Raw genomic sequence first — 20528 nt, forward strand, 5'->3', positions numbered from 1 at the left:
AACTAAATACAGTAGCTAACATTTACTGCGTTGCATTTTGGGTCGGGCACTATGCTAAAGTACAATGCTTCATGTGGATATTTCACTCAGTCCTCACAACTGTATGTGGCAGGTGCTATTTGTTGCTCCTTCCTTCACATGAGGAAGTGGGCCCGCAGAAGGGGAGGAAATCTGCCCAAGGCTACAGGTAGGAGGAACTAGGACTTGAACCTGGTGCCCTGCTGCATCTCACAAAAAGCCAGCCCCATGGTTCACCTTCCTGAGATAGTGTCATCTGCAGCCCCCACCTGTCCTGCCTGAGAGGTGGGCAGCGATATATGACCCGCTGGTGTGCCTGTGAGGGTCCAGTACCCGGGCCCTGGCATCCCTTACCACTTGTCGGTGTTGTTGATGAGGGTGGAGACCTGTCCAAGGTACTCTTTGTCGTAGACAACGATGGGTTCGGACTCATTGATCTCCACTGGGTAAAAGATGGTATTCAGGAAGGGCAACCAGTTGATGACGGGGGCCAAGGTCTGGAAGGGAAGAAGACAGCTTGACTTGGCAGGGCTGTGTCTCCCAGGGCCAGCCTCGGGGGGCGGGGGGGAGGGGAGGGTTCATCTTTCTTCCCATCTTCGTGCAAGCGCTTGACCCTGACTGTACCACAGGTATCCAAAGAGACTTGTCACAGCTACTGTAGCTATAACCAAGGAGCCAAACAGAAACTTGAACTTGAAATGGAACTAGAACAGACTAAGAACAAGCACAGCAGCAACTGCTACCCTTGAACAAGCTTTTCCTGCATCAGGATCTTTTGCAAATGACTCACATGTTTTCCCTCCATTGGACCTCATGACACCTAGCAGGCAGGGACAGCAATCTCTACTTTATTGATGAAGAAACTAAACGTCAGGCGGGCCTATAATGTACAAGTATGAAAAATCTGGACTCAGGGCCCTCCCTGGTGGTGCAGAGAGTTGGAGCACAGCACTGCAAGTCTTACCCAGGCCACTTCAGTGCAAGTTCGATCCCTGCCCTAGAGGTGACCCACATGGTGCGGCAGACCTCTCCTGTCCCGCCCGCTGCTCCCCTCAGCAGGGTGTTTCAGTCAAGCCACCTGTTCTGCTCCCCACTCTGTCTCTGGTGAATCCTCTCACCGCCCCTGCACCTTGGGCCTGTACCCCAGTTCTGTATGCATAAATAAATAAAATCTTAAAAAAAAAATCTGGACTCAGTTGTCTGCAGTCATCTTCCAGCTTGTTTACTGTATAATCTTCGGGATCTCATTGGAAAAGGGGGAATCCCCATCATATTAAAATTCACCTCAGGGTTATATAAAGGTCTAAAACAAGGGTTAACTCTTGTTGACGCAACACTGGTCTCAGCAACATCAACTAACTTCTCCACAATTGGTAAATTCTAGAATGACGCTGTGTTTGTAAATTGCTTTGTGTGCGGGTGATTTTTCTCAGGCATGGGGTCTGGAACATCCAGGGTAAGAGGACAGCCTTCAGTAGGGGAGGAAAAGCTGGGTATGTATGTGGGTGAGTATTCCTACCATGACCACCTGCACCTAGAGTTGGGGAAAGGCGCCTGGTGGCCTTCAAACCAAGGAGCCCGCCAGGCAGCGGGGCCCGCTAAGGAAACAAGGGGCCCTGGTTGGGAGAAGCCTCCAAGAGTTGGCTCTGGGATCTCAAGCCATGTGCAGGACCCTCCCTGGTGGAGCAACGGGTTGAAGCGCAGCCCTATGGAGCTCTCTGCAGCCACTGCAGCACGAGTTCGAACCCTGGCCAGAGGGTGACACACATGGCACAGCAGACCTCTCCTGTTTCGTCCACTGCCCCCCTCAGCAGTGTGTTTCAGTCAATCCACCTGTTCTGCTCCCTACTCTGTCTCAGTGGAAGCTTTCACCCCCTGCACCTCTGGCCTGTACCCCAGATCTTGTATGCATAAATAAATTAATCTTTAAAAAAGTAAAATGAGGAACACCCCTCAGCCTCCCTCCCCCAACTGGGGCTGCTGCTCTGCTCCCTCAGGGATCGCTGGGCTCAAAAAACTTGCTTCCTCTCCCCTAGGCTTTGCTGCCAGGCAGCCAGGTGCTGGGCTCTGCTTCCCATTTCTGTGGCTGCGGAATGTGCAGGTGTCCTTGTGACATGGTTCGTTCGGGCTCAGTGCTTACAGCTCCCTGGCGGCATAACCCACTGGCAGAGACCCCGGGAAGATGGCCAACTTTACAAAATGTCATTGTTTCTATAACTGATGAAAGCCCCATAAACAGCAGGCAACGATAACAGTCTGGTCAGGGTCCAGAGAGCAGGTGGCAACACAGCCGCCGACCGAAAACAAGCCTGTCCCTCTGGGAAGGGCAGGTGTTCTGTGCAGGTAAATGTGCGCAGTCCTGAGAGAACATGCGAGATCAATTTTCACAACTCCAATGCTTACTGCTTCGGTGAACTCGCTTAAATGTGTGCCTGGGCCCGTCTCCATGGAGATGGACCCGCTCGATTTCCTAGACCTGAGGCCAGAGAACACGGCTGGCCACCAAGCAGCCAGGAGGCTGCAGAGAGGGCGAGGTGGGGGTGCCGATGCCTCGGGCTTTCTCTGAGCGGAGACTGGCAAGGGTGGAGGGGACATAATTCCAAACAATCTTTTGTGTGGTGAGGCCCAGAAAGAAATAGGGAAGGCCCCGAGGCCCCGCTGGTGCAGCTCCTGAACTCAAAGCCCCCTGTGGGCTGAGGCAGGGGCCTTTCCCTGCATCCCTGGGAGTATGGGAAGAAAGTCAGATTTCCAGACACCAGGAGACAGCCAGACAGTCTGTCCCAGGGCAGAGTGAGTCAACTTGGCCTGGGTTGGGGACTGGGCTGGCACACCAGTGACCAAGGGACAATGCTAGCGATGTTCTCACGATGAGTGCCAGCTTGCCAGGTGAAACCTCAGCTTTTGTCATCCTCACAGTACAGTGGGCAGAAATTTTCTCCAGGACACCAAGTTTCAGGGTTCGGAATGTCTTTAAATGTTGATATTTATATACATGTGTGTCCATTTCTTCTGGGAGCCACTCTAGGCTTTTCAGCCTGTTCTCAAAGGACTCTAAGTGAAGACCCTGGCCTTGGCCAGGGTCAGGCCTCCCATGGCCTCTTGGTTCTGGCACAGAGCACAGATGAATGAACCCACAAAGCCCCATTTCACAAGGGGGGAAAACCAAAGTCCAGAGAGGCAGGTTAGGGGACTTGTCCATGGCCACGCAGGTCGTAGTGGGGCTGGGCTGATGCAGCCCGACCCCCAGCCCAGGGCCCACACGCCTCCAGGCTGCTGCTGACACTGCTAAGGTCTCCCCAGCCTGGCAGCTGTGCAGCTAGAGGAACTTTTCCCGCTGGGAAGGGCACAGAAGACGTGACAGGAGAGGACACCTGGCTGGTCGGATGCTCAGGTCATGGTGGGTGCTGAGGGACTGTGGGGCCCTGGGGCTGATGGAGCAGAGCAAACCTTACTGCTCAAACAGCAGCTCCCTTGACCTCCTGGTCCTGGGGAGAAAAAACAGTGCCAGATGGTGCCTTTCACGACAACCCACCAGAACGCTCCCTTTCGTCAGCATCTCCGGGGACCTAGAGGGCTCTGACACCTGGACGGAGCCAGGCGCTCTTCAAGAGCAAGGACCCACGGTAGCCCCACAGACTCCTGTGGGCAGAGTGGGGGCAGGTACAGGCGAGGGGTCTTGGTGCTCCCTTACAAGGAGAGGAGGCGAACCCAGTTCCGCCAGGCACACTGGGTGGGGGGAAGGCAGCGAAGGAAGGAGCCATTTTGGTGGCACCCCAACACCAGGGGCCTGGACGTCCCCTCCAGAGGGGAAGGAAGGTCCAGTCAAGAATTCTCCGGCAACGGCAGGAACCAGGAAGATTGCTGGAGCCTTCTTGGCTGATTCCTCTGCAACCCTGGGGACCTGGGGGAAGGCCGGACTGCAGCCCCCGGGGAAGTGTGGGGACACGGCAGGCACTGCCGGGCGGCCACCAGGGGGCAGCCTTGGGCTGAGGCTGACCTACAGAGGGGCCCTGGGGTCTCACTGGGCTCTGCCTGGCACAGCAGGCAGTGCAGTTGGGACCCCAACCTCCTGACTCCCCTAGGAAGTCACAGGGGACATGGTCAAGGACAGAGCAACAGTGAGCAGAGTCTGAGTCCAATGTGCAGCTCCCCAGAACACCCCCGAGCCTCTGGCTTGGGAAAGGGAGAGGAGAGGCCGGAACCCATCCCTCGTTTATTGTCTGCTCTACCCAGGCTCCAGGAGCTGGGAGATGGGCACCGCCCTCCTCCATCTTCCCGGGAAAAGCTGCCACAGGAAGGCAGCCTGCCGTAGCGCAAGAGGCAGCTGCGTGGCCTCCAGCGGCGAGCCTGACGCTCCAAGCCTCCGTTTTTCCACGTGAACTGGGGGTGACGGTCACGCCTGCCCTACGGGGCTGTGCTGAGGGTGTACTGGGGCGGGAGTAGAGCTCGCCGCCCCACGGCCGTACCAGCTTCGGCACTTACCTGCAGCTCGGCCGCGGTCACTTTGTGGTAGATGAGCTCCTCGTCGCGGCGTTTCTCCTGGGGGATGGTGATGTTGGCCAGCGCCGTCTCGAAGTCCAGGATCTGCTGCATCTGGGGCCGGATGGCGTCCTCATCACCCCCGCCCAGCAGCTTCCCCAGCTGGACCATGTAGTTCAGGTATCCCGTCAGCACCTGTGGGGCCGGCACCCCAAACCCTTAGGAGCTGCAGCCCGGCACTGCCCCCTAGGCAAGCGGGCAGAGCAGGGCTGGCTTCAGCCTGGCACAGGGAGTGGGAGGCTTCACCCAGGAGGCACCCTGGAAACCAGCAGCAAGAATGATTCCAGGCCGTGTCTTGGGGGCTCCCAGCGGCCTCGGGTAAAGCCCGCAGGTCCTGTGTGGCTTGGCCCCTGCTATCACCTCCTGGCCGTTTGGCAGGAAAGCCACTAATAAGGCCACCGTCTGCCACTATCGCATCCCAGATCTGAATTAAGTCCCCAGGTAAGTTTCTCAGCTCACCGCTCACTTATTGCAATTTGTCACTGCAATGATTGGAGCAAAAGTTAGTTCATTAAAGTCTGGCTCCCCTGCTGGATTCCTGGCACCATGAGGCCGGGCTGGCACCGAGTAGGTGCTTGCGGGTGGAAAAAGAATGAGCAGTCGGTGAGCCACAGCTGGGCCCCCAGGACACCAGGACAGGCAGCCTGCGAGGGGCGGACGTGGGCTCTGGGGGCTCTGGATATGAAGTATGGGCTGTGCAACCTCCACCGGCCACTCAATAGCCCTGAGCCTTACTCTCCTCTGTAAAAGGCAAGGAAAAGACACAGCATGCAACAGATCAGGTGGGTGAAGTCTTGCGGGGCTACTGAGGGTGGGGGCCAGGAGCGATGGCTACATAAGGCTGGGCACCCACAAACAGTATGGCTGCTATCGTGGCCTTGCTTTAGACGGCACCACGACACCTGTCCCCCGGCCCCCTCGATACCTGACTGAGCCAGCCTGGCGGTCTCACGGGCCAGGAACTGCCTGCACCCACAGGCAGGAACACCTACCACCACCTGCACGGGGGACACTGGGAGAGGTGAGCTGTTGTGGGGAGGAGGCAGGTGGTGCCGCGGGAGCCATTCTCCCTAGAAAGGTGACCTCACCTTTTCATTTTCAGTTTTGTTCAGGTAGTAGTCTCTGGAGGGTAAGCCCAGGCCAGACTGGTCCACCTGGAGAGAAAGGAGGGCGTGAGGGCGCTCCCCTGTCTGCAGGTCCCTGACCCCCTCCCCAGGGACGGCTGTGCACACAGTGGCTGCGGCCGCCCCTGGGACGGGCCCACTGTGCTCTTGTCCAGCCTGGGGCCAGCACAGGGACTCAAGCCCCCCGAAGCGGGACAGAGTCATCTTCCTCTTCACAGGCCTCCTGGCCTTGGCAAGGGCCTGTGTCATCAAACGCTCCTCAGGCGACAGCGCGGTTAAGTCTTCACAAGCTGTGTGACCTTAGTTAAGGAACTAGCCCTTTCTGGCCCTCAAGTTCTTCATCTGGAATAGGGTGTCCCTAACCTGGGGAGCAGGATTCAGGAGAGAGCTAGGAAAGGGCTTGTTGAGAGCCGGACAGGTCAGGAAGGCCAAAAATACCACCCAGTGCCTATGGCTATGCCGTGGCATACCTGGGCACAGCTCATTTGCTTGCTGAGCAAAGTGCAGCTCAGGCAGGTTGAAGCGTTTGCCTGAGGTCACACAGTGGGGGGTTGAGGGGGGCAGAGATGGGGGAAATGCAGCCCCTCCGTGCCCAGAGTGGGCCGGCCAGCATGGGCCTCCCCTGGTGGGGAAAATGCACAGCCAGGCCAAGCAGGACCTCAGGCGGAGGAGGTGGCTCCGGCTGGGCCTGGCAGCTGGCACTGCTCCTGGGGTCCACAGTGACCCATCGAAAACCAGCAGAGTCACCTGTGACCCCACCTGCCCAAGGGGGCAGTCTGGCCTTTTAGAACTCCTTGCCTCCAGACTGACCTCCAGAAGGCTGCCCCCCAGTACCCCACACCCCAGCACCAGCTGAACTCAAAATGGGGTTTCGGGTCGGCTCACCTGGATGACGTTGCTGTTGGAGTTCTTGGAGTCAGCGCTGACGTACACGGAGAAGAAGGGCGAGGTGCGGTAGTGGGAGGTGACCACCTGCAGGGTGTCCTGGAAGTTGTCCTTGTCCCAGGGGGCGGTGATGTTCCAGCCCCCGAGCTGTGCGGAGGGGAGAAAGCGGGGAGGTGATGCCACGCTAGGGGGTGAATTTGGCTTTTGCTGACTTGCTCCGGGACCTTGGGCTCAAGGGCAAGGAAAGGAGGATCTTTGTTTAGTGGGTGTCTGATCAGTGAACTGGAGGCCCGGGGGAGCCGACTGCTCCTCAGACAGGGAGTCTGCATGGCGGCTGCTGCCGGGGCGGGCCAGGAGGGGCAGCCCTGTATCCTGCTTTATCAATACTGATTCATACAAGGGCAGCTGCTGTGAAAACACATTCAACTGTGCGTGTGGGAAGAGAGGCCTGCATGTGGGCTACTGGAATCCTCAGGTCTGTGACCTTCCTTAACCTCCTCCACCTTACTCAGCTGGGCACGTGCAGGCGTGTGGGCCTGTGTCGGAGAGGAGAAACTGGGCCCGTGGTCCCCACACTGCTGCATTGCACCCCTTAAACTGATCTGGGGTGGGGCCTCCAGGGAGCTGGGGGGCAGCCAGTATACATCACAGCCACCCTGGGGGGACCACATTGAGCTCCAGGTGCCTAAAGGCACAAGGGAAGAGACTTCTCTGCAGGAGGAAGGGGAGCGCAGGGTGAGTGTCCTCCGCCCCAACAGGATCCTAGTTCTGGTCTAAGACTTTCTGTGGGCCCGTCTGGAACACACACATCCCGCCTCACATACAAACATGCCGTCTGAGGAGATGGCCGCAGCAACGCAGAGAGACATTTTCCCTGTAAATATGGCCACTGTCCCACACACAGGTGTACAGAGGATGATTGGTGTGGCAGACATTTATAATAGACGCGCGCACCCCAGGCTTTATAGTCCCGCTGGGTGAGGGGGGGCTGGGTCCCGAGAGCTGGGGAGGAAGTCAGAGGCAGGGAGAGCCAGGGGATGTCTGCCAGGGACCTCACCTTCTCAATCAGCTCCATCAGGGGCTTGGCCTTGAGCTCCTCTATCCTGGTTTCGTTCATACACGCATGGTAGTAAACCTGGGCCTTCCTTTCTGCCTCACTGACACTGGCTGTGGAATTTTCTGGAATGACAAGAGACAGCAGAGCTGCAGTGTGCCCCCCTCTGCACACTGGGTGGCCCCGGGTGTGTCCTCAGAGGCTGGGCGCGCTCAGCCGGAAACAGCAAGGCTATCTGGGCAGCGGTGAGCCACTCACTCGCTGGGGTACATGACTGCCCCTGGGTAGTCATGCAAAGTGGCCGACCACTTCATGTCAGCTGGCCACAAAGAAGAGGAGGCCATGTCTTTTCCCTCTGAGGTTCTGATTCTCAGACAACCCCTGAGTTGGCAGCAGGGATGTCCTGGGGGCACACATGGCCCAAACACCCCCTGGCATAACACCCCTGTGTGCCACAAAGACCTGTCTTGGTTGCAGATCCAGACAAAGGTTCCTGGATAATGACTGGGTTGGCCTGAGCTTTAAAGCCCCATTGGCTGAATTTATATTACAATTACTCAGTGGGGCCATGTTTCTTGCTCAGGCTTCACTCCAAGGTGGGGTGGGGGGGCTTTTTCCACGCTTGCCCCACCCTGCAAGCCCCTTCCCAACCCTTTATCCCACGACACCCGTGGGACTGTCCCCTCCTCCCCAGCAGAAGCCACCAGGGCTGCACTGCTGTACGTGCACAAGCACAGGAAAGCTCCTGTCCACACTTACTAAGGCAACCACTTTCTACTGTTCAGATCCACGAAGGCCCACTGGGTGCCAGGGCTCCCATGCCCGACCGCCTGTCTCAAAGCCCGGCACGAGCCCCTCAATTCCACCCGTCAGGTCTGCTCCCTCCCTGGGAAATTCCTCACTGTTCGGGTCACTTGCCCTCAAATCAGAGTCACTCCTCTGGACCGTCAAACTCCTTTGCTTCCTTCAAAGACTCCCCCACAGCCCAAGCCTTCCATGAAGGTTTTTCTGGTAGAACTTTGTTCACCCACTAAAAAGACATGAGAGTCCTGTTCTGTGCCAGGTACTGTGCAAGCTCTAGGGACCCAGAATACAACGTCCCTGACCCCACGGGGTTTCCTTTTCAGCATGAGGACACAGACCACCGACGAGTAACACAGAAAGAGCTCATGGAGGGCCCTCCCTGGTGATGCAGAGGGTCAAAGCGCAGCACTGAGAAGCTAAAGCTGCTTCCTCATGAGTTTGATCCCCGCCTGCCCCGGAGGTGACCACATGGCGCGGCAGACCTCTCCTGACCCGCCTGCTGCTCCCCTCAGCAGTAAACTTCGTCAGCCAGCCTGTTCTGCTCCCCACAGTTTCTGATGATGAATCCTCTCATCCCCTGCACCTCTGGCCTGTACCCCAGTTCTGTGTTCATAAATAAATAAATCTTAAAAAAAAAAAAAAAGAAAGCGCTCAGACAGGACACCATCAGCCCCTGTCTGGGCTTCACAGCCCCTCTCAGAGGCCATCCTCCTCATGACGCCTCTCCTCAGGTGTTCACCCTGCAGGCCCTCACTCTGAGCACCTATGGGTGCAGCAGCAAGCTGGCTACCATGTCCGAAAGTGTGACTCAGATCCACTGCGGCCCCTGGGGGCTCACGGGCTAAGGTAGACACAGGGCGCAGAGGACCCGGGCAGGGCACCAGAGTACTCTGGTCAAAGCAAAAGGTTTGGAACCAGCGATGATCCATGCTCTGGTTGGGGGGGGGGATGTGGGGTGTGGGGCCTCCAGAGGACATTCTACTGAAGCTGGCATTCTTAGAGGCAAAAAGTGGCTCACAGGTGGGGATGAAGGAAACAGCCCCTGGGCTTGGGAGAGCGCCAGTATGTGAAAAGTGAGGATGCACACAAGGGCATGCTGTTGGCAGGAAGCGACCATTTGGCCTAGTCAGTCACTGCCTGACCACTCGGCTCAGCTCCCAGCCCACAGCCGAGAGCCTCCCTCGTCACCAGTCAGGGAGCAGTCTCCCCGTCTTACTGAGGGCAGGGTGACAAAGAGGGCCCTGAGGTGGCCTGGGTCAGTTTAAGGGAGGTAGAGAGACCGTGGTCCAGGGGCCTGAGTGCGGAGGAAAAGGAGGGGGATACAGGCCCGGGATGCTGCTGAGTCCTGGACACGCCTGGGGCCTCCTAGAAGGGAGGGGAATAGAAATGGGGACCCAGGACTTCTGTGCTCCTCAGACATCTGGAAAGCAAAGGGTGAGACCCCAGTGATGACACTGGCTTCTTGCCACCAGGCCCTTAATAGGAAAGCACAAGGCTGTTCCAGACTCAACGCAGTATCTCACCTCACACTGGCTCCCGTGTGACCCTGAAATGTCCGGCCTGCGGCAGAGGAGTGTGCTCCCCCCATGAGGGGGCTGGCAGGCCCCCTCCCAGGGCCCCAGGCCACAGAGATAGGAGACCTGGGGTGGCCTGGCAGTGCTCTGGGCACACCCCACAGCCTCCTCGGAGGGAGGAAAGCCTCTCTCCAGAGCAGCCGCCACAGGTGGGTTCAAATTTCCTTCCTCCAAGCTCCACATCCTGGGAGTCAAGTCCACTGGTTTTCCCACAAATGTTTATTAAGGTCACGTGGCTCGGGCCTGTCAGACTGGGTGTGGTGCAGGCAGTCAGCAGGAGACTCCCGTAGCCTGGGGGTGAGACAGAGCCCAAAGATCATCTGGAAGGCAAAGGTGAAGGTGGGTGATAACACAGGGCCAGAGGCCGCAAGCAGAAAGCCAGCAGCTGGGGCCGCTCCTGAGCTCTGAGCTCTGGGATGCAGGTAATGAGGCAGGGAGGGCGGGGAGGGGAGGATGGGAGTGTGGCCTGTCAGGAGCCAGCGAGTGTCCTGGGACCCTACCGCGAAGGCAATCACCACTTCAGCCAGGGAGTCCAGGGGAGGCTGCCAGGGTAGAGCCAGGGGCCACGCTTGGGAGGTGGCACTCCCCATGGCAGGGAAGTAACGAGGCAGCCCAGGGCCAGACAACAGGACTCCCAAGTGCCTAGGTACCTCCCTCCAGGGACCCTGAGTTCCAGAAACTTCATCAGTCACTTCCCCGAAGTCCAGCACGGGAAGACAGCACACCATTTAATCGACCTGCTTCTTCCTCTGGGAGTTTTTATTGGAACGTGTGCACGCACGTCACTCCCCAGGAGGAAACGAGTGCCCAGGCGGATAGAACGATGCCCGGGGTTTGGGGGGGGCGCTCCAGGAGTGGGGCCTGCTAGGAAGTCTTGTCCTCCCTTCCCCAAGCTGCAGTGAGAGCATCTGGGTGGGAGCACGTGGGCCTCAGCTCCTCTGCACGCAGCCCTGTGTTTGTTTTTGACCAAACCCAGGGTCTTAGGTCTCAGGAGCCCCCCCTGGGAGGGGATGTAGGGGGCTGATAAAGGAGGCGCCTCCTGCAGAACAAAATCAGGATGCGGCTATCGCCGTTTCTGGTGCTACCACAGGCCAGACCCTGCCTGAGGTCTCTGCATCACCACGTGAACCCCCGAGATGGAGATCAGCACCCCACTGTGTCAAGAAGGAAATCAAAGCTCAGGGGGATGAGGGACTAGCCTGGAAGGCAGAGGGGACACGCCGCAGGTTGGGATCTGGGCCCGGGCAGCCTGAAGCTCCCTGGAAAATGAACAGTTCCTTCTGGGTGGCTCCAGCTGTGTGTGTGCAGCTTATCAGAACAATTTCCACAAGTGGGTGTTAACAGTATCACGCCCAGTTTACGCACGAGATTGGGTAACCTGTGCAGGGTCACCCAAGTGGCTGGGGCAACAACAAGAGTCTGAGCCCTCCACCCCCCACCCCGTAAGCTGGCTCAGAAAACCAGCTGCCCCCAAGGAGTCTTAGACACCCTCAGCCTCAGGGGATCCATCCATCCATCCACATCCACATTCCCCAAACGTGAAAGACGTGCCCAATGCTGCAGAAGCTAAACTAGACAGAAATCATGTCAGCGGCTGATCTTGTCCCTAAAGCTTCCAGTATGCACAGGAAGATGGAAACCAAATCAGACATTAAATACTGGAAACACAGGGCCTCCCTGATGGTGCAAGGGGTAAGTCTCAGCGCTATGACGCTATCACCAGCCACCAGTGCTGACCCGCGTGGCGCAGCAGACCTCTCCTGTCTCGCCCAATGCTCCCCTCAGCAGTGGATTTCTGCCTGTTCTGCTTCCCACTCTCTCTGGAAATTCCTCTTACCCACCCCCTGCACCTCTGGCCTGCACCCAAGTTCTTGATGCATAAATTAATAAAAATAAATCTTAGAAAAATATATTGGAAAAACAGAAACTCTTAAGTGATGTCACAGGCGACAAAATTAATTACCAAATCACTGACACCCGCACAGGATGTCACTTGGTGGGACTGTCAGTATTTCTCAGGGATGGGGGCTCCAGGGGATGTGTGTGGGGTTGATAACTACATTTTATTTTGTTTTTTTAAGGATTTTTATTTATGCATACAGAACTGGGATACAGGCCAGAGGTGCAGGGGGCGGCAAGAGGACTCACCAGAGACAGAGTGGGGAGCAGAACAGGCAGATCTACTGGAATGTGCTGCTGAGGGGAATAGCCAGGGAGACAGGAGCTCCCTGGCTGGGGATCGAACTCACATGAAGAGGCTGCATGAGCTTCACAGTGCTGTGCTCTAACCCGCTGCGCTTTCAGGAACGCGCCCCCCCCCCCCCATTTTCTTTGCAGAATCAGCCTTGCTCAAGTTGCTCTAATAGGCGGGCCTTCATCTTGTGCAGACAGGCGCTTGGGCCCAGCAGCCTGGGGGCTCCAGCTGGAGGGCGGCTCTCTGGCAGCTGTGGCAGGCAGGCTAGGGGCGGTCTGAGACAAGCCTGCAGTACCGGGAGCAACGCAGTGGGTTCTGCAGACAGCAGCGTGTCTGCCAAAAGCACCAGCTAGAAAGCGCAGGGTGAGGCCTGGGCTAAGGCGTGCCGGGTCTGGCTGTGTCCTGTCCCTGAGGGACGGCCCCCATGCTGTGTCCCCAAGGCCTAGGACGGCAGCCCAGGCCTCTGTGGCAGCTCAAGTCAGTGGGCTGCAAGGACAAGCCAGGGAGCAACTGGCCTTGTTCCATACAGGCCAGCACAGATCTGCCTGGATTTCCTCTGAGGGGCCCAGAGCGAGTTCACCGTGCAGAGAAGGGCGACTTGGCTGGAGTCACCCAGGAAGCTGATGGTAAAAGCGGTGCTCCCGGTCAGCTGGCACATCCCCACGGGCACACTGCATGTTCCTCCCCTCCCTGCACCTAGGGCAGTCTGCCCACTGTGGACAGTGCAGGTACTCCCGTGTGGCCCAACCCCCGGAAGTGGCAGCTCCCTCCTGAGACCTGCTGGCCGAACCCTCTGTCTAGGGGAAGTTGAACCCAGCCTGGCCTTCAGCCCAAGAATGCGCTGGCCCACGCTCCTGCATTTTTTTGTCACCCACTCACCTGCTCTTGCCCCTGCAAGGGTTTTCCAGGTAGCCAGGCCTGCACGGGAAGGGCCTTTCCCTGACCAGTTCCCAGGAATGAGCACCAGGATGTGCCTCCCAGGGAAGCACTTGGTCAGTACGACCTGGGGGTGACCCCAGTCATTGTGTCCATCAGGTCTCGCCCAGCTGGCAGGGCCAGCTCAATCAAGCAGCCAGTGGGAAAGGACGCTGGTGGGCCCCACTCGTGGGCTGTGCCGTGGCCTCCGCTGGCCACGCTGACTCAGCATTGGCAGCAGTGAGGTCCGCAGCCTGCGACCCTGGGCCTGAATCCCAGCACTGCTGTCCCCTTTGAACGTGTGCAAGATGGGAAGCGACGACTGCTCCAAGCCTAGCCATGGACAAAGGGGCGACATGACCACCTCCTTCCCTGAAAACAGTGCTCTCTTCGACCACCCCAATGTCCTCAGGCGTCCCCTCCATCCTTCTCAAGGCGCTGCGTTAGCTCCCACTGTACGGGGAGGCCAGGGACCTGAGAGGCGGAGTGTCCCCGGTCACTCAGCTGGCATGCGCCTCGGGTGGCATCCAAGTTATCACGGGTAAGTCACTGCTGGCAGCAACCTAGGAGATTAGAGCGCCCTTACCCCATTTCACAGATAACAAAGCCAGCCGGAGAGGAGCCGGTTGCGGTCAAGGCCATGCAGGCGGTAAGCTAACACACCAGGCTGGCCTGACTTCAAAGGCCTGCAGCCTGGCCCCCTGACAGCACCAGACCATGGCCTGGGTCAGGCTTGGACACATGGTTCTGGCTGGTCTGTTCCTACCCACACCTTGACCCAAAGGGTCAGGGTCATGCAGCCGGAACCTAGGGTCCCTGCCACTTGGAGGTGGGGCGGGGATGGATACGGCCATGGTGTAGACCCCAGGGCCTCCTGCTAAGGCCCAGCCCAGGCCCAGCAGGTCAGGGTATGCAGGCACCTACATAAGGGCTGGCTCCGGGTCCAGCTGGCACATGGAGTGCCCATCTGCCTTTCTCCCCTTGCCCCCTCTTCCTGCTAGCTCCTGGGGCCTCGAGCCCTCTCTGTTCCAGATGGCAGTGAGACGAAGAGTCCCAATCGGGCAAGGCGCGTAGCAGACACACAACGAACATCAGTCTCCTTCCCTTTTAATCAGACGCTCGGTCTGTCCTGCAGCCTCTCCCCAAACGGGGGAGGCTGGGGGGCGGGGGCCATGGCCATGATGTCCCTTGTACCTGAGGGGGGAAGGTAGGACAGGGAAGGACACGTGGCCAGGCATGTCCTAGTCTGTGACTTAGCAGTCTGTCTTGGGGACCTACCTTCTTGGCTTCTACCCTCCAGAGTCAAACAGGGTGACACTGACGAAAGAGCTCTGTACACTGTGAGGCGCAGCAGTAACACCATAAACAGCAGGCGCCGCCACAAGTCAGGCCCAGACAAAGCACTTTAAGTGTTATGTTCCTGTTTCAGTGCGCAGCCCGCAGGGGCCTGGTTCCCGCTGCACAGACGAGGGCGGAAGCCGGAGTTCACAGGATGGACTCAAAACACACGCTAAGTCGCCAGCAGGATCTGCACCCGACCCTGGTGCCGGAGGCAGAGGGGCCAGCCCATCTTGTCACCCCACCCCTGCTCTGGTCCACGGTTCCTGCCACCTGCCCCGGCCCCCGCCCCCCTCTCCAGGTGCAAGGGCAAGGACACAGCTGAGCTCCAGGCTGGCCATCACCCAGCCAAGTGCCTGCCAGCTCGGGGCTGGGAGGCTGGTTCCGACCAAAGATGGCAGTGGCTGCGCCGCCCCATTCAGAGAAAGCTGCTCCAGCCCCACCTGGAGCACTCAGACAGGGGCATGTGGCTGAGGGCGCTGCCAGGGCCGAGGAGGAACAGTGAGGGTGTCACCCAGCAGCAGTCACGGCCGTGGGGCCGGGCAGGGAAAGAGAGAGCTGTCCTTTCCTGGTTTGCTTATTTCCACTTTCACCTCAAAGACAACAGTCACGTTCGACTTCCCTACTTTCAGGAAGGGCGCTGTCTCCTTTGAGGTATTTACAATTTCTACCTGCTTCTGAGTATCTTGAAGGTTTTCAAGACCTTCTTTTAAAGTTTCATTGAAACAGTGTTTCCCGACGACTGGCTGGCTGGTTTTTCAAGGTGCCGCCTGGCTCGCCATGGAGGTGCAGGGGTCACAGGAGAGGCGGGGTCTGGCAAAGGGCCCGGCTGCTGAGGGGTTTGAGTCAGGACCTCTGACTCAAACACAGGTATTGGGATTTCACCACAGGATCCCGATGGGCAAATGTCGATCCCCCAAACATCCACTATGCTTGCAAATAACATGGCTGCAAGTAAGAGAGACGTAGGATTCTAATCTAAGGATAACACGCCCCCCCCACACCCCCACCTCCGCACCAAGGTCAAGATGACCTCTCAAGGCCCAACAGGCAGCAAAGAGAGCCCCGCTTCCCCGGGGCAGGGACGAGCCCTTCCTGGGTGACTGAGCCTCAGAAAAACCACTGTTACAACTCGTCTGGAGTACAACTGTAGAATCTCATCTCCTGTGCTCAGCCTGGACTCCTTTTGCTCACGACTTCTAAAAGCGCCAATACTAGCCCAACACTCGGCTGCAGAGAAGCCTTGAGCTCCGCACCAGCCTCACGCGTCTACCACGAGCGCACCCCTGTGCCGATGTTTCCCTGTGTGCACTCTGGTTTCCAGACCTCTGCAGTTTGGGGCTGACAGGCCCATTTTACAGACGAAGACACTGAGGTTGGCAGACCAGCAGCTTACTCAGGATCACACGCAGGAAGGGGCAAAAGCCTAGTCCTGCTTTACCTATTCCAAAGCCTCTGGTTTCCCATTCCTCTAAGCTCTTCCTTTAAGGACCGCTGACCAGCGCCAGCTGGCTACACCCCTCCCCGCTCACTGGTCCCCCTGCAGGTGCTTACCCAGGAGGTGCTTGATGATGGCTTGGTTGTGTTCCCAGAGGTTACTGAAGGTCCCCCAGCGAGAGTGGCCATCAGGCACAGGGTTGGCTTTGATCCAGCCACCACAGGCGTAGGTGAAGAAGTCTTGGCAGGGGTCCACGGTGGGATCCATGGAACTTAAGATGGAGCTGGTCACTGAGACACAGGCCTCGCTCAGACACACCGGGGGGCTTCCTGGCAAAGGAAGACAAGTAGTGGGGGTGGACACAGGGAGAAGGCTGTGAGAATGCAGAGCAGTGACCAAGGGCTCTGGGTGCCATGCCCCATCCTGGACCTCACCAGAAGGACTTCAGTTTGGCTCCCTAAAATCCTTCCTATGGCCTATAAAGTGCTGAGAACCAAGGCACTTCTCTTTACTAGGCCTTCTTTGTACAAATATTCACCAACTTTTTATTATTCCCTGGAGTTCAACAAATTTGTGCACGCACTCATTCATGCATTCATTTATTCAATAGAACAACTGTTTTGCATTTTCCCAGCTCCTTGCTGAACGCAGCGTTTGTGGGGGTAGGAGGTATAAAAGGCACAGTTCTTTCCTTCGAGAGTCAGTCATTTGGCCTAGGGATCGAGTCTCAGCACTAAGCTGAGTTCGGTCCTTGCCAGGGAAGTGACCCACATGGCACGACAGACCTTCCTGTCCTGCCCGCTGCTCCCCTTAGCAGTGCATTTCAGTCAGTCTGCCTGTTCTGCTCCCCACTCTGTCTTTGGTGAATCTTCTCACATCCCTGCACCTCTGGCCTGTACCCCAGTTCTTCTATGCATTAAAAAAAGTTAGTAATTTAGTTGGGATACTTATGATATGAGAAAAGCCCAAGGTTATTAGCAGGAGAAATGTCTGCCATCCACACTACGAACATAAACTGAGTGCTAAGTACTTGTTAACTGCATGCCGCAGACAGTGAGGCCAGGAGTAGAAGCAACTATAAAAATCCTTCCCAGGACACGGTACAAGGCAACTTAATTCTCAAAGACAAAACAAATAGCCCTAAAGACCAATTTGCTTGAGGCCACTTTCATACATGAGGAGACTGAGGCTTTGAGACTTTGCCTAACGGTCAAGGGGATCTGAACCCTACCCTTTGCTACGATGCCTGCTCTGGGCCTGAAGGGAGCCCCCCAGAGAGGGCACCACACTGCCAGGAGGAGGGCGGCCCCACCTCCCAGGTGCCAGCCTAAAGAGGTGGTCGGGGCAGGTGGGCAGTGGGGGAGGGCCAAGTCCTACAAGCAGAGAGGTCCACTTCCTCTCAGAGGACACAGGACAGAGAAAGCGGGGGCTGTTCGAAGGCAAGAGGAGGCAGCATCCCTGCATTTGGGTGGGGGTGGACTCCAGCAAAGGAACCAAGCTGGAGGTGACCTCAGCTGGCCCCTTCGGAGCTGAGGAGGAGCCTGATGCAGAGACGGAGCCTCAGAGCCAGGCGGTGACTGAGAACACCAGCCCGCATGCACCGTCGGCACACACAGCCAGGCAGCCAGGCCTCTGCTGGACCTCCTGCTGTGCCGGCCCGCCACACGGTCTGTGACCTCACAGAGGCCTCATGACAGGCGCCAGAGGCAGGTGGGACACCCCTTCAAAACGAGGATGAGGAAGCTCTGGGTGAACGACACCAAGATGGGCAGGAGGGCTGTGCTTCCCTGCTCCCTTGGGGGGAGGGGGCAAGGCAGGGCAGGCCTCAGCTGCTCTGAGGCCAGGGTTCTAATCTCAGCCTCTTGCTTCTGGATGTGACCCCCAAGAAAGTGACCCCTTGCTCTGAGCCTCAGTTTCTCCACCTAGACGTGAGGAAGAACTGTGGGGCCCATTTCAGGTGATGATGACATCTACGGCTGGAGAAGCTGGTCCAGTCTCATGAGTTGTAGGGTGGGGAGTCCCTGGGGCAGTCTGGGAGTGGAGGAGAAAGCACAGGCGGGCAGGGTGGTCTTCACCTCAGTCCACACATAATGCCAGTCAGTGTGGAGTGGGCTGGCGTCCCAGGGGCTTATTAGCACCTGAGGACAGTCCTGCAGACTGACCATGGGCTGAGAGGAGCCACCCATAGCACAGACACTGGGTGACTTTGAGATAATTACTCATTTTGAGATGATTATATAACCATTAGAAGTTACTGAACCACCAGGCATGAAAAGAGAAAGAAAATGGCGGGATGTGGCCCCCTCTGAAATATCTCTCGATATGATGGTGCTAATCAGACTTTGGTGCCCACTTCCCAACGACAGAGAACAAACCAGGCCCTTCACGAGAGTGAAGGGGGAAGGGCAGGTGGAGAGAATTTCCATTTAGTTTGGAAAAGCCTATTCACTATTCTGACCCAACTTTGTCCTGGGAAGAGGGAAGAAAAATGCCTATTATTTCCTACAACAAACTGCAGGAAGGAGGGCTTGACCAAACCCTGGTGTGGGGCTACCCGGGAGGAGGGCAAGCCCCGGGAGCCAGAGAGCAGCGTGTGTGTGCGCATGTGTGTGAGAGAGACAGAGAGAGAGAGACAGAGGCAGAGAGAGACAGTGACTGGCTTTAACACAAAGTGAGAAACCAGTCCCAGGAACTGGAGGTCTGAGTTCCCACAAAGCACCTATGCTGAGCGCGCGCGCGAGGCAGGGCATGTGGGTGGTGCCTGAGTAATAATCACTTGATTATTTAACTAATGGTTTGTAGGTCCTTTACCAGTATCTCCTGGCTTAGCAGGAGCCTAATACTCATCCACTGATCAACAGCTTCCAGGCCCCACTGTCTAATGTCAAGACCAACACCTTCCAAGCTCGGCTCAGGCGCCATCTCTACAGGGAGAGCTTCAGAGACCTGTATCCCTCGCGGGCCATGGCTGCCGGAGGCACCGTCCCAGCACGGCACACACTGTGTCACAGCAGCCTGTCTGCGGAGGTGTGGGTGGGGGCAGTCACTTACATCCATATGTCCTTTGGCCCTCATTGTGCTGGGCACCCAGCAAACCATCAATTCATGTTCATTGAGTGAATGAGTGAGTGAGTGAATGAAAGAGCTTTGTTCAGCACTTGTCTGGACAAAAGCAGAAGCAGAAGCTTTCTTCCCTTTACAATATGTTTTGCAAGAAGGTGGGAACTGGATCTAGTTCACAGGCGCTGGCCAGATGGTAACCGCCTCAGAACTATCTGAGACCTTTTGGAATATTTTCTGGAAGACTTTATAATATGTTTTGCTACCACTGTTTGCAAGTTTTTGCATAAGGCGGGTGTAACCAGAAGATGGACAAATCTATCCTTAAGTGCCCACACAGAACCGAGAGGTGGGCCTTGCAGAAGCATGACTGCTCTGACTGGCCCGGTGTTGGCTCAGATGCGGAAGATGCCAGCACCTCGGGAACGAGGTCACGTCAACTCCTGGTGGCCGCTGCTTGCCCAGGCCAACGCAACCAATAAAGACACATGGACTGGCTCCTGGGTTACCTGGCCCAGCTCCATCGCACAGGAAGGAGTTCCGCTCACCAGGTCCAGGAAGGGGAAACCCCGTTGAGAGCTCTCGGGGGCCTGGGGCAGAGGTGGAGGCAGGTTCCTCCCCCTGGGCCTTGCCTGTCGGTGACACCAGAAGCACTAAGCCAGCTGTCCACGAGTCAGTGCTAGGGATCCCCACTGGCCTCCAGTGGACAAACACCTTGGAGTCCTTGGGGCAATGTCAGGACCACTGGCTGCTGGAAGCTGGGCTTTATGTACAGGGCCAAGAGCAAGGAGTGACTGAGGACGAGGCACGACGGCAGCTGCAGGACAAGGCAGCCCGCAGAGCAGGCTGCTCCAGGTAGGCCTCCTCACGCAGCTGTCCATTCGATCCCTGTCTATTCACTTTGCGGATTATTTGCACACCAAGGGGATCTAAGCATTATGCTAAGCACATATGTTTAAGGACCTAGAAATCATTAATGAATGAATCAAATATGCAATAAGTACCTGCTGGGCCAGGCACATTGGTGAAACATTTATGAACCATTAAATAGTTAAGTCATCAAGCAATTATTTCTTAAGCACCATCTGCGCACCTGACATAGGAAGCACCGTTATCATCTGTGGAATGCAGAATGAACAAAGGAATGATTCCTTTATATAAAAGGGATGTAAGACTGACTGAGGAGGCTCTACCCTTTTGCGATACCCAAGCCCATGGTCCAGCCCTTTCTGGTGTGGACATTCCAGGTCCCTCTGGAGGGACATGCAGTGACCAGGTGGGTGAGTCAGACCCTGAGCAAAGCTCCAAGAGGCTGCTCAGCCAGGTGCACCAACCTGCCGTCAGAAAGTCGAACGTCACCCATTGGGGAGCATGAGACACCGGCTTTGGCTGGCTGCCCCTCCTGACTTTTAAACTTGCACCCACCCTTTCTGGGTCCAAAATGCTCACTGACATCAACTCTGGAGGCCCGGGCTGGAGCCCCTCAGCCAGACAGAGAACAGACACATCACAGCTCTGAGACAGAAATGTGAGGTACTCCAGGCAGCTCGATCATGGAAGGGCAGCTCTTCTGGGGGGTCCAGTC

General features: G+C 57.0%; 1 protein-coding gene across 2 annotated transcripts in view; it reads right to left on the reverse strand.

Moving 5' to 3' along the window:
* Positions 1 to 20528, reverse strand: part of ECE1 (endothelin converting enzyme 1) — a 71228-nt gene that overhangs the window by 15156 nt on the left and 35544 nt on the right. For both annotated transcript variants that reach the window (XM_012722440.1, XM_004678573.2), the window contains 6 exons: positions 16000 to 16212; positions 7624 to 7745; positions 6567 to 6713; positions 5646 to 5711; positions 4501 to 4692; positions 373 to 515 (listed from right to left, as the gene is read on the reverse strand). In XM_012722440.1, coding sequence (XP_012577894.1) covers positions 373 to 515; positions 4501 to 4692; positions 5646 to 5711; positions 6567 to 6713; positions 7624 to 7745; positions 16000 to 16212 — 883 coding nt within the window. The remainder of the gene's footprint in view (positions 1 to 372; positions 516 to 4500; positions 4693 to 5645; positions 5712 to 6566; positions 6714 to 7623; positions 7746 to 15999; positions 16213 to 20528) is intronic.

This window comes from Condylura cristata, unplaced genomic scaffold, assembly GCF_000260355.1.
Source record: "Condylura cristata isolate star-nosed mole 26May11 unplaced genomic scaffold, ConCri1.0 scaffold00008, whole genome shotgun sequence".
NCBI classification, from domain to species: Eukaryota; Metazoa; Chordata; class Mammalia; order Eulipotyphla; family Talpidae; genus Condylura; species Condylura cristata.